Source organism: Anopheles coustani, chromosome 2, assembly GCF_943734705.1.
Source record: "Anopheles coustani chromosome 2, idAnoCousDA_361_x.2, whole genome shotgun sequence".
NCBI lineage: Eukaryota > Metazoa > Arthropoda > Insecta > Diptera > Culicidae > Anopheles > Anopheles coustani.
This window is the reverse complement of record NC_071289.1, coordinates 9,478,781-9,490,024: the sequence shown is the minus strand read 5'-3', so window position 1 is coordinate 9,490,024 and position 11,244 is coordinate 9,478,781. Positions and strand designations below refer to the sequence as shown.

General features: G+C 46.3%; 5 protein-coding genes across 5 annotated transcripts in view; 2 read left to right on the top strand and 3 right to left on the bottom strand.

The window, feature by feature from the left end:
- Positions 1-4,301, top strand: LOC131261999 (CD109 antigen-like). The gene is made up of 6 exons (XM_058263888.1): positions 1-1,368; positions 1,673-1,815; positions 1,894-2,186; positions 2,260-3,851; positions 3,922-4,075; positions 4,153-4,301. The coding sequence occupies exons 1-6, from the start codon at positions 1-3 to the stop codon at positions 4,188-4,190; spliced, it is 3,588 nt and encodes a 1,195-aa protein (XP_058119871.1). The 3' UTR covers positions 4,191-4,301.
- A 734-nt stretch (positions 4,302-5,035) lies between these two features.
- On the bottom strand, positions 5,036-5,891 carry LOC131263434 (probable NADH dehydrogenase [ubiquinone] 1 alpha subcomplex subunit 12). Its single transcript, XM_058265635.1, has 4 exons — positions 5,723-5,891; positions 5,456-5,633; positions 5,296-5,380; positions 5,036-5,216 (listed from the first exon to the last, which is right to left on the bottom strand). The coding sequence occupies exons 1-4, from the start codon at positions 5,815-5,817 to the stop codon at positions 5,143-5,145; spliced, it is 432 nt and encodes a 143-aa protein (XP_058121618.1). The 5' UTR covers positions 5,818-5,891; the 3' UTR covers positions 5,036-5,142.
- Positions 5,892-5,950: 59 nt separating this feature from the next.
- On the bottom strand, positions 5,951-7,292 carry LOC131263312 (serine/threonine-protein phosphatase 2A activator). The gene is made up of 3 exons (XM_058265489.1): positions 7,197-7,292; positions 6,626-7,134; positions 5,951-6,565 (listed from the first exon to the last, which is right to left on the bottom strand). Exons 1-3 carry the CDS (start codon positions 7,207-7,209, stop codon positions 6,044-6,046), a joined length of 1,044 nt encoding a protein of 347 aa, XP_058121472.1. The 5' UTR covers positions 7,210-7,292; the 3' UTR covers positions 5,951-6,043.
- Positions 7,293-7,613: 321 nt separating this feature from the next.
- Positions 7,614-9,756, top strand: LOC131262763 (cryptochrome-2). The gene is made up of 2 exons (XM_058264833.1): positions 7,614-7,924; positions 7,989-9,756. The coding sequence occupies exons 1-2, from the start codon at positions 7,686-7,688 to the stop codon at positions 9,421-9,423; spliced, it is 1,674 nt and encodes a 557-aa protein (XP_058120816.1). The 5' UTR covers positions 7,614-7,685; the 3' UTR covers positions 9,424-9,756.
- Positions 9,757-9,793: 37 nt separating this feature from the next.
- LOC131266276 (synaptotagmin-5) overlaps positions 9,794-11,244 on the bottom strand; it is a 36,195-nt gene continuing 34,744 nt past the window's right edge. Inside the window, exon 9 of the mRNA XM_058268722.1 lies at positions 9,794-11,197. Within this exon, the coding sequence (XP_058124705.1) occupies positions 10,727-11,197 (471 nt within the window). The 3' untranslated portion in view covers positions 9,794-10,726. The remainder of the gene's footprint in view (positions 11,198-11,244) is intronic.

The window sequence follows — 11,244 nt, the reverse complement described above, 5'->3', positions numbered from 1 at the left end:
ATGGTGCAGCTCAATGCGTCGTTCATCGACGGAGAGCAATGTAATGGTGGTTCGCGAGCTCGAAGACAAATGCGATCGCATCAAGGCGGTGCGGATGTGGTGCTGTTTGCGGAAATCCCGGTCGAACATCGGCCAAGGGTGTTGATTCAACTGAGCCACCCTGTGTATACGCCGGGAGATTACGTTAAGTACCGCATTCTACTGACGGACGGGCTGACCAGGCCGCTAGATAAGACAACCGGGTCACTGCCGGTCACGATAGCACTGCGGCACACCACCCAATATACGGTAGGCTCGTGGGTCGTTCAGCTCGATCCCAGCGAGATCTACAGCGGCCAGTATCTGCTGACGGATGATCGTGACCTGGGAGACTGGAACCTCACCGCCACCGTCGACGGTCAGACGACGACGAAACCGTTCGAGGTTATGCACTACTCAGCGCCGGTGCACCAGATATCGGTTGAGGTCGACCGGATGGACACGTACACGAAAAAGCTGATACTAAACATCAATGCCATCTACATTTTCGGCAAGCCAATGCAGGGCACGATGACGGTGACCATCTCCGGAGGTGATGTTCCGTTCAATCCAATCCAAAAATCAATCTCTGCGCAAGGCAGTGTCATACTGTCCATTGAGATGGGGCAAATCTTCGATTTGCAAGAAGACGAGTTCCCAGCACCGCCTGATGTGCGTGTGATCTCCGTCATCGTGACGGTGGAAACCTCGAACGGTCGCACGTATCACTACACCAAACCGATCACCGTTCATCCGGACAATCACAGGCTAACGTTACACCGAATGGTAGGGTTCGATCCGGAACGAAACGCCACCCTGCTGGTAAAGTTAACCCCGCTCAGTAAAAACACGATCCTAGTCGGTCGCGAAGTAACCGTTGCCGCGCAACTGTGGGATGAGGATGAAAATATGATTCTACGCGAAGACACCTTCACCAAAGCGGTAGAGAGAGATGGCACGGCGGTACTGTCGGTGCCTACCACCGACTCCACCACATCCGTAATCTTTACCGTTCAGTACAAGGATCTGAAAAGTTCGTTCACATTAGAATCCACCTACAATCCGGAGCTATACGCACGTATCATACCGGCGGAGGTCAAAGGCAGCTTGACGCTCGGTATTGCGTCCTCCCATCGATTGGAAGGATACGTGGTGGTTGTGCGGAATCATTCTGGCGACGTGCAGGACGAACTTGTAATACACGAGTCGGACAACCAAGAATCCTACTTCGAGTATAACCTCAGCTCGGCAGGGGATTTGAAAACCGTACACCTATTCGCCAAGGTAAAGGACAGTGACAGGCTAGTGCAAACGTCAGTCTCCCACGAGGAACCACGGCTCCCTTACAAGGTATGGTAAAAAAAGGGCCACGAAGAAAGACCACTGGAAAGGCACTGAAAATAATATTTACTTGCAGAGCACCATATCAATAGATAAAACAAATAAAAGTCACGAAATTAGCGTCAATACACCGAGCAACGTCGGCATTGTTGGGATCGCCGTGTACGAAGGGCTTTTGGATTGGGGCAATGCGGACCAAATAAACCGTCATCTGATGTTCAACGGATCGCTGTTTGCAGCTGTAAGAAAGCGAGATGTGAACCGATGACCGAAGGACATTATTTACCCCTTTCCCCATATCTTACCCGTACAGCCCGACGAGTTCTTTGCCGAGTACGCAGATCAGATGTTCATTACACCTTCTTCTAAACTTGATCCCAGCGTAGCTAGCAATCAACTGTCGGAGCAGCCGAGCACGAAATTTAATCAACTTCTATTATGGCAACACAACGTTAGGTAAGTGATTGTTTGTGTTTTAAGTCATTGAGCAAGATTTTTTTCACGTATCCCTTCTTCCTCCTCGTTACATTCAAGTGTGGATGCCAAAGTTGAGTTCAAAATACCGTCCCACGTGAGCCAACTCACGGTGACGGCGTTTACGTTTAGCAACGCTACCGGACTTGACGTGGCCGTTCCGATGCACTGGATGCGCAATGGCGTGGTTGAAATCCATCTTCACGCACCGTACTCGGCGAGAAAGCGAGAACCGGTGACGGTGGACGTGTACGTAGTGAACAATCGCAACCGACGCATTAACTTCTTGCTGGTGGAACTGCAGAATAAGGCTAATGAATTTGAATTTCTGAACAACTCCGGTCGAATCGATGGTACGGTACAACCGATACATTACTTAAGACTGGGTTAATGGATTTTAACAAAATATTTTCTTACCTTACTTAGCGGTGAAGAAAACGGTGTTTGGCAGCGTGGAAGCGAACCAGGTGCAACGAGTAGAATTTCTTATCAAACCCAAAAAGCTGGGACCGATCGTACTGAGCGCGATCGCGTACACATTGGACGATGTGTTTGCCAGGGCCGAAACCGTCCTCCGCACGGTACCCGAAAGTGAACTGAAAACGGAAACTATTATGCGTCCATTCAGCATCCAGGATTCAGCAATGCAGGTGTCCGAAAAGATTTTCATTCCACCAATGGCCGACCGGGGCACGGAGAAAATTACTCTGGAGCTGCGCCATGAGCAGAATCAAATGGCGACCCTACCGGCGAGCCTCCTGCTAGACCCGCTCGTCCTTGCCGACCCATTCACGATGGCGGTGAAAGCATCGCTCACGCTGGATGTGTTGCGTATGGCAGAGATCAATTGGCCAGAGCTGGACGCCGAGTCGAATGCCATGATTACGAAGTCGCTCAACAAAATGAAGAGTCTTGTGAAACCGGATGGATCATTCGAAATCGAGGGTTACCGTTCGGGCCCTTCCGCAGCCTGCTGGGGTACGGTCGTGGCAGCGCAAGCACTTGCTTTTGCCCAGCCCTACTCCAGGGATACCGGCGATGGAAGTGGAAAAATGATGATCGATACACTAGACTGGCTCAAAGGACGTCAAGCTAACGATGGCCACTTCTGTGGGGATGAAGTATTCGACAAGGAGGAGCGTGTTGAAGTGGCCTCTCATGCGCTGCTGGCATTCTCCAGTACGGGTAAACATTCTTGGCAGTACCTAACGGTGATAAACAATGTCCGGGACTACTTGCGTTCCTCGGTTAACATTCTCAACGATCCTTACCACGTGGCCCTTGTGGCCTACGCCATGCAGTTTTCCGCGCGCATCAAAACCGCCATGGAAAGTGACGCGTACCTTAACCAAACGGTGAACTACGCACTGGAGGCATTGTGGATGCAGAAAAAAATCACTCCATCTCAGAACTATGTGTGGTGGGATTCACCCGCCGGCAAAAGCTTGGAAGCCACCTCGTATACGTTACTAATGCTGACCTCGAAGAAACTGTTGCTCGAGTCGGCCCCGCTAGTTACCTGGATTAAACGACAATCGTACCGAAGGATGCCACCAGTAGTGACGCCGGATTCGCACGTTGCTCTCCGGGCGCTTATGTCTTACGCCGAACATACCACCTTCCTACGCCAGCAGTATACGGCCGTTGTGGTTGCGAAGGACAGAAGTCGTGAGATTTATAATACCACCCTCGAACGGCACAGTGCGAGCCATGTCTTAACCCTGCCACCCACCACTCGATCGGTGAGTTTCACGATCAATGGAACGATAACCGGAACGATGCAGATCATCTACAGCTACATGGAAAATGTGGCCCAGCATAGAAGTCGGTTTAACCTCCAGATTGTGCGATACGACGAGTCGACGATGGACTATGTGTACTGGGGCATTTGCGTGCGCTTCCAGCCGGTGAGAACACTCGAGCGGACACGCATGGTAACGTGTGAGTTTTCCTTCCCCAGCGGGTACATCGTACTGGACGACAGTGTGGACGAACTGCAAGGGCTCGACGAGATCGTGGTAAGTTCGCGTTCGCGCATTTTTCGACAAAAGAAACCATTTACTTAACGCAATCATTCCTCTGGTACAGTCCGTAACAACCAGGAACGAAGATACCGTGCTAGCCGTCACGTTCGAGGAGATAACGGTGCAAGGACGATGCTTCAATGTGACCGGATTCCGTCGAAAGCGTTTAGATAAAGTGTTACCGGGTGAACTCAAAGTGTTCGATGTAACCGATCCATGTAAGTCTGGAATAGTTTGCCCAGGTGTTGCCCATAATTGAACACTTATTTAATTGAAATTCTATTGACTTTTTTAGCGGACGCTGCATTCCAAAGTTTTGATATAGCACATTAAAACGTTTCTGAAGACCTCATACGAATTTGCTCATGTTTGGAGAAACGTTTAAGTCGTTCCAACGTTCAAAGAAAATGAAAAGATAGCTTTATCTAAAGAAAAGGAATAAAATCACGCTTAAATGCAACAATCTTTATGCATAAGAAAAATTCAAAATCAGCTTGGTTTGGCAAATACGATGACATTATAAAATTAGATTTCCAGTTATTATTAAAGAAATCTTCTCTTACCCTGGTGTACCGATGGTTTATCCGATCATCACAAAGTTCCATAATACTTTCGCTGAGAGAGAAATGAGTAATGGCCTTATCACACTGGTCACCAATGGTGGCATGGAAAAAGCACTGGATTGTCAAACGACCATCGAAGACGAATGACATTGGAGTGGCTGGGGGTCCGTTGGTGAATGAGCTTACCCGTACCACCGAGCTGTCATTGTGTGGAGTTTGGTGTATCTGGCATGTTAAGCTTGATTTGAAAGTGATTCATGTTTTTTAATTTTATTAATAATCAATTATAAGCATAATAAGATTATAAAATTTCGGTATTTTAATCTTAAACTGCCGAAAACCGCATGAACCGAAAGTGAATTATATAAACTCCCACTCCCAGGTGGCCTGCCTTATCACACTACCAAGTGGCACCATTATGTCAAACTGGATGCCAAAACCAAATTTTGACAGTTCGGTGGCTTTGCAAAGCCACCATTGGTGACCAGTGTGATAAGGCCATAACATAACAATTGCTCTATAGATGCACTACACTTTCATTGGTGCTCACCATGTGTTACCTTACTCGGACACTAAAATAGGTATTCAAATAAATTAAATGGCAATAAAACACCATCACTTCATTTTTCAACTTCAGAGTAATGTATTAACCTGGTTAATTACCCCTCTGAAGTCACTTATTTACATTCTTCTACACGGTTTTCGCAATTTCGGGGAACACTTTAATTCGACTGCGATTTTTTCGGATCCCAAGCTTCCACTTTCGGGCGAGTGGTCGAGTATGGCATGTACGCATCTGGAAAACAAAGAACAAAATACCAAACATGATAATATAATGGGCGATGAGACTCAAGATGCCACTGCCCTCGACGTACCTTTGGTTCCGGATACATTCTCGCTGTGATCCATCATCCACGCGTAATGGGGACGGTTTCCATCGCGATTTGGTGGCAAATCAGTCTGGAATCGGTGTTGGTACAAAATAATCGAATAAATGAGAGGTTTGCCAACTGAATTACAGCTTCCCTCACTTACCTTGTAGTGCATCCATCCAAACCAATCCGCCGGGATCTGGGAACCGTCGTATTCCATGTTAAAATGTGGCGCATACTCGACCCATCGGTTTCTACCGTAGAACTGCGACGGATCCTCGAAGTACTTGTTTCCATACTTGTCCTGCCCGACCAGGCGACCCGATTTCATTTCATCCATCCTAAAACGGAGTCGCATTGTTTTGATAGTAAGCCAACTTGATCGCGGTGATGCTCGGTTACATAAGCTTAATATTGGCCATCTACGTACCTGTACAGTTTGTATAAACTGGCCCGGATTCCTCCATTTTCGCGGATATGAGTAAATAGTTTACCGAGTTTATCCAAACCAACGTAACGAGCCATATCGTTCGGTGAAACAGCAACGATACTCGCGAAAATGTTCCGTATTTTCCAAGCTCCTTCTGTTTTTCGGTATGTTGACGGTGTTCTGTCAAAATGACATTCCAACGAAAAACGTCAATCTCATTCAGGGGGTTATCTAGTACGTTTGTTTATTTTTGGGAGAATTTTAGTTTTTTAAACTCAAATACAATGTTTTATTCGTTGAGCGATCACAAACATAAGCTTATCACATTTTATCACCAGCTTCAAACTTCGGTGGGATAGGAGCGGCCGGAACATTAGCGTGCTGCCTTGGTATCATGCCCAAACGTGGATTGGGCAACACTGTGCCGGGTTTCACCGGTTGCAAGGTAAGAATCGAACCGAAATAGACATGTTGAATCACCGGGAACTTGGAGAGTACTTCCTTCTGGTACATTTTAATCAGCCCGGTCGATATTTTTGACCACTGCGCAACGGCGCTGATACTCCAAAGTTGATTCGAGTGCTCGGCAAAGTGGCCCGTCTTCACCTGCCTGATGTAGTCGATGCAACCGATGAACATTAACTCTTTCTTGTACTTATCGATTGTTTTATCCTCGACAAATTGTGCCGGTTCAATAGGGCTGTTAACGGCCAACTGCGCACTGCCCCAAATGAACGGGATGAACTGAAAATCGTCCAGACTCCACACGCCATGGCTGCCGGCCGGTTCCATTCTGTAAGTGACCTGGAGTTTTCTGGCTAGTATGATGTACTTTTGGAAAAGCTGAAATAAACGAATGTCATTAGAATTACATTTGTATGAGAGAGCGTTAAGTAAAAATACCTTCAATCCAACAGCCACCTCATCTTTCCGTTCGATCGCACCGATCTTGAACAGACACATCAGAAACATAACAAACGCCAGTTCGTGACCGGTTCCATAATCGATACGGGTAGCATTGCCGAAAGACTCAACAAAATACACCTGAAGCTCCTGTGCGGCATCCTTTAAATTGTCTGGTAGAGCATTCGTAATCAAGTCCATGCTTTCCGCTTGCACCTTCTGGAACCAAACCTTAAAGGCGGCATTGCCAAATCGAGCCGGCTGATCAATCGGCGGCGTTTCGATCGCTAATTTCTCCAGTCGGTCCAAAACATTCGACAAGTTGTCGATCACCGGTGGCATCGTTACGTTCTGACTGTTCCGGGTACCCTGTAGCGCTACGGCCATGCTGCTGATAAACCCTATCACATCGTAGTATGCTTCGGATTTTTCCCATTTTTCCATATCCGCAGCTGATTTGATCAACTTTTCCGGTACGACGAAAATGCGCTTTGGCGCAACATCAGCATCTGAGTGGGGAAATGTTGGTTAATGCAAGCATGATAAGGAGTTCGATGTAATGCAAATTTACCTCCATCAGACATTTTAAGCACTTGATTTGGATTTTATTTTGGAAATCTTTAAATAACAACACCTCTAGCAACTTTCTGCACTGTTTTGGTTTGTGTAAAAGGCTAGGAAAATAATAAGGTTCACTGATCACGAGGAAAATGACGTCTTGCTTAAATTTCTTTTTGACAGTTAGCTAAAAAACAAAAGTAATTATAATTAGAACAGAACAGAACAGAACAGTAAATTTTCAATTAACAAAAACTAAAACAATAAAAAATGTAGTTCTTTTGTACAATAATTTTTAGAAATAAAAAGGAAATGATACACATCTTTTATAAGTTTCAGATGCACCTGGAAGATATCTACTCATCTTGGGATTGTTTGTCAACAACGTGGTGCGCCATACCGGCACAGTGGTTTACGATTTATTTCGCAACATCGCTTCATTTCACAACGTTAAAATTCCATCGTAGCAGACCCAACTTTGTGCGCACATTGAGTAGCAGAAATGGCGAAAAGGGAAACAATAGTGCACTGGTTTCGCAAAGGATTGCGAACGCACGATAATCCTGCCCTCTCGGTAGCCGTGGACAGGGTAAGAGAAAACCCGAACAAGTACTTCTTGCGGCCAATATTTGTGCTCGATCCCGGTATACGCAAGTGGTTGCGAGTAGGACCGAATCGCTGGCGATTCCTGCAGCAAACGCTTGCCAATCTCGACGAAAACTTGAGATCAATAAACTCAAGGTAACTGAAACCTTATTGCGTGCTTATTTGGCAAATTGTAGTATAATTCTCTTTTCGTGCACAGGCTTTACGTTGTCCGTGGGAATCCAATAGAGGTGTTTCCCAAATTGTTTGAGGAATGGAACGTTTCTCTGTTGACCTACGAGTATGATATCGAACCTTACGCGGTTAAGCGTGATAAAACCGTCGAAGAACAAGCGACCAAACATAACGTTGAGGTGCACGTAGCAAAATCTCACACCATTTTTGATCCCGAGCTCATTCTGAAGCGCAACGGAGGCAAACCTCCACTTACGTACCAAAAGTATGCATCGGTAGCGTCGGCATTAAAAATCCCCGAAGCAGTTCCTGTACCACAAAAGCTTCCCGCAAGTTGCGGCCACCCGGAGACGGATAAGCAGGAACGTCAGAATCCATCCTGCTACGATGCGCCAACGCTTGACGAACTGGGAGTAGCGGAAAATGAGCTGGGAGAATGTAAATTCCCTGGCGGTGAAACAGAAGCCCTGCGTCGAATGGAAAAGTGTTTAGCTCGGAAGGCATGGATTTGTAGCTTCGAAAAGCCGAATACCTCACCGAATTCGTTAGAACCATCGACGACGGTGCTGAGTCCGTACCTGAAGTTCGGTTGCTTGAGCGCGCGTCTTTTCTACAACCGGATATCGGACACCATCAAGGGGCAGAAGCACTCGCAACCACCCGTCTCCCTTATTGGGCAGATGATGTGGCGCGAGTTTTATTACTGTGCCGCAGCGGGAACACCGAACTTCGACAAGATGGTAGGGAACAACGTGTGTCTACAGATCGATTGGGACACCAATCAAAAGTTTTTGGATGCGTGGACACACGGCCGCACCGGTTACCCGTTTATCGATGCTTGCATGCGTCAGTTACGCCAGGAAGGCTGGATTCATCATCTTGCCCGGCATGCCGTGGCTTGCTTCCTAACCCGGGGAGACCTTTGGCTTTCCTGGGAGGAAGGACAGCGAGTGTTCGAAGAGCTGCTGCTCGATGCTGACTGGGCACTAAACGCCGGCAACTGGATGTGGCTGTCGGCTTCCGCGTTCTTCCATCAGTTCTTCCGCGTGTACAGTCCGGTAGTGTTCGGGAAGAAAACGGATCCGGAGGGAAAGTTCATCAGGAAGTACGTGCCGGAAGTAGCTCGCTTCCCGGCTGGTATCATCTACGAGCCGTGGAAAGCAAATATCGAAACGCAGAAGAAGCTCGGTTGTATCATTGGAAAGGATTACCCGGATCGGATCGTGGTACACGAGGAAATTTCTAAGGTGAACATTCAACGTATGTCCGCTGCATATAAAAGGAATAAGGGGCTCAAGGAGGAGGTAACCGGTGACAAGAGCAGCCCCGCCCAGAACAAATCGACGAACAAACGAGGCTCAACTGCTTCTTCGTCGTCCAAGTCTTCACCGAAAGCAAAACCGGCACCTAAAAGGCAAAAGTTGGAAAATACTATTAAGAAATTTTTGAGTAAAAAATAAGTTTACTCTTATTGAGGATGCTTTCCGTCTACAATAATGCCAGAACAAAGTAAACAACAAATTAATGCAAAGATTTTTCTACAAAAGGTCTCCAAGAATGTCCTTGTGTTATTGTGTACTGGTCAAGTAACAACAAATCGGCCTACTTATGCCAGGGACTGACATAATGTAAGGATGGAGTTCTTAAAATCTTCCCCAGATACTGCCACTTAATACTCGTTATGGGTTTTTATCATTTAAACTCTCAGGAAGGAACCTCAGTATTTATACACATTAGTATTACTGTTTTGTTACACATCTTTCTTGAATTTGTCAATAAAGAAATCTCTTTCGAAGGACAAAATTTATACACGTACGCTTCAATTTCCTTTGTGGAGTAGATACACAATATTTATTCAGAATCTGATCACATCAACTAAATACGTTTCCCTCTGTTGGTTGTATAAATACTTGTTTTTCCTTTCCCCTCCCTCGTCTAAATATGGTTCCTGCCATACTTCCGATACTAGTTATCTCTTATTCGCACTTTTTTGATAGTCCTCCGTTACCGTATAGCCGTGGTGGTACGTTTGATTTATTTGTTTGTTTGTTTTTTTGAACATTTTCATTTTTTGATATTTTTTTGCACATGTAAGGTAATATTAATTGTATGTTTCGCGGTTTATGAGAACTCCGAAGAGGTTTGTGACGCAGCCGAGGGATAGGTGTGCAGTAAGAGTGTGGAAAGGTTGTTTTACTTTGTGCGGTTAAGTATAATAAATTATACCTCAGGAATGTAGGAAGCGTTGTAAATTAGTCTGGTAAATATATTTTATACCAAATAGCAGGGAAACATCAGATTAGGAACATGCTGTGTGCGTTTAAAGCCCTACACGCCATTGCTTTTTCTTAGTTTTACCACCCAAAGAGTGTCTTGCTTCCACTCCATAACAACTTCAATCCGTTACTATGCAGGTGACTTTTTAAATAAGTTTTTCTTTTCAAGTGTTGTAAAAATAGATTCTTCAAATATGTTTGAAAAGTCAGCTCTTTGGCATTCGAAAGATGATATTTGTTTGGTTGCATTAACATTAAATTAGACACTGCGATAGGTTAAAATTGGTTCACTTTAAACATTCTTGGAATTGTCTTGGATCCTGCGCATAACTACATAACAAGTCGTAGCACTTCCTTAACGTTGGAGTAAAAGTACAACACATGGACATGCACGGTATATGGAGGATTGGGGTATTAGGTTAGATTAGGTTAGCTAAAATCCGTGCACCGTTTGTGTGAAGGTTGACATTGAGCACAGGCGTTCGCTTCACTTCTTCGACGGTGCGGTCGATTTCTGCTTCAACTCGGACAGCGATATCCACTGGGCGGTGGCAGCCCGGGTGCGGAACAGCTCGTCGAAGAACTTACGATTTTCCGGCCGAAACTCGGGCCCATTGCCGACGGTGGCCCGGCCAAGCGTTTCGTTTCTGCCCAGCAAACTGTCGTGCAGCACCTGAAACTCTATGGAGCAGTCTTTCAGCGTTTCGCGACTAATGTCGAACGAGAGGGCCTCGTTGTAGACGGGTGCGGTCGTGTTGCGGGCCACGGTCGTCTTGCGCTTCTTGATGCGCCGCCCGTCCGCGTTGTACAGGCACACCTTCACGTACGGATCGGACGAGTTGCGCGTGGCATCGATTACCCGCAGGTTGCGCGCTTTGATGATGACGACCGTCAGCTTCTCGGCCGACGGTACGTACGACAGTGAAACCATCAGGTCACCCAAATCCTGTTTGTTGTCCTGCAGAAAGGAAGACAGACACAGTTAATCGGACTCGGAGGACACAC

What these genes read in the sequence shown, in the direction of transcription:
- LOC131263312 (XM_058265489.1), bottom strand. An exon ending in AGGTGGCTGTTGGATTGAAG is followed by an intron (nt 6,566 to 6,625) that starts GTATTTTTACTT and finishes CGTTTATTTCAG; the next exon opens with CTTTTCCAAAAGTACATCAT.
- LOC131261999 (XM_058263888.1), top strand. Translation starts at nt 1, where the DNA reads ATGGTGCAGCTCAATGCGTCGTTCATCGACGGAGAGCAATGTAATGGT. An exon ending in AAGGGCTCGACGAGATCGTG is followed by an intron (nt 3,852 to 3,921) that starts GTAAGTTCGCGT and finishes CCTCTGGTACAG; the next exon opens with TCCGTAACAACCAGGAACGA. An exon ending in GTTCGATGTAACCGATCCAT is followed by an intron (nt 4,076 to 4,152) that starts GTAAGTCTGGAA and finishes TGACTTTTTTAG; the next exon opens with CGGACGCTGCATTCCAAAGT.
- LOC131263434 (XM_058265635.1), bottom strand. Translation starts at nt 5,817, where the DNA reads ATGGCTCGTTACGTTGGTTTGGATAAACTCGGTAAACTATTTACTCAT. An exon ending in AGTTTATACAAACTGTACAG is followed by an intron (nt 5,634 to 5,722) that starts GTACGTAGATGG and finishes ACTCCGTTTTAG; the next exon opens with GATGGATGAAATGAAATCGG. An exon ending in TTGGATGGATGCACTACAAG is followed by an intron (nt 5,381 to 5,455) that starts GTAAGTGAGGGA and finishes CACCGATTCCAG; the next exon opens with ACTGATTTGCCACCAAATCG.
- LOC131262763 (XM_058264833.1), top strand. Translation starts at nt 7,686, where the DNA reads ATGGCGAAAAGGGAAACAATAGTGCACTGGTTTCGCAAAGGATTGCGA. An exon ending in TTGAGATCAATAAACTCAAG is followed by an intron (nt 7,925 to 7,988) that starts GTAACTGAAACC and finishes TTTCGTGCACAG; the next exon opens with GCTTTACGTTGTCCGTGGGA.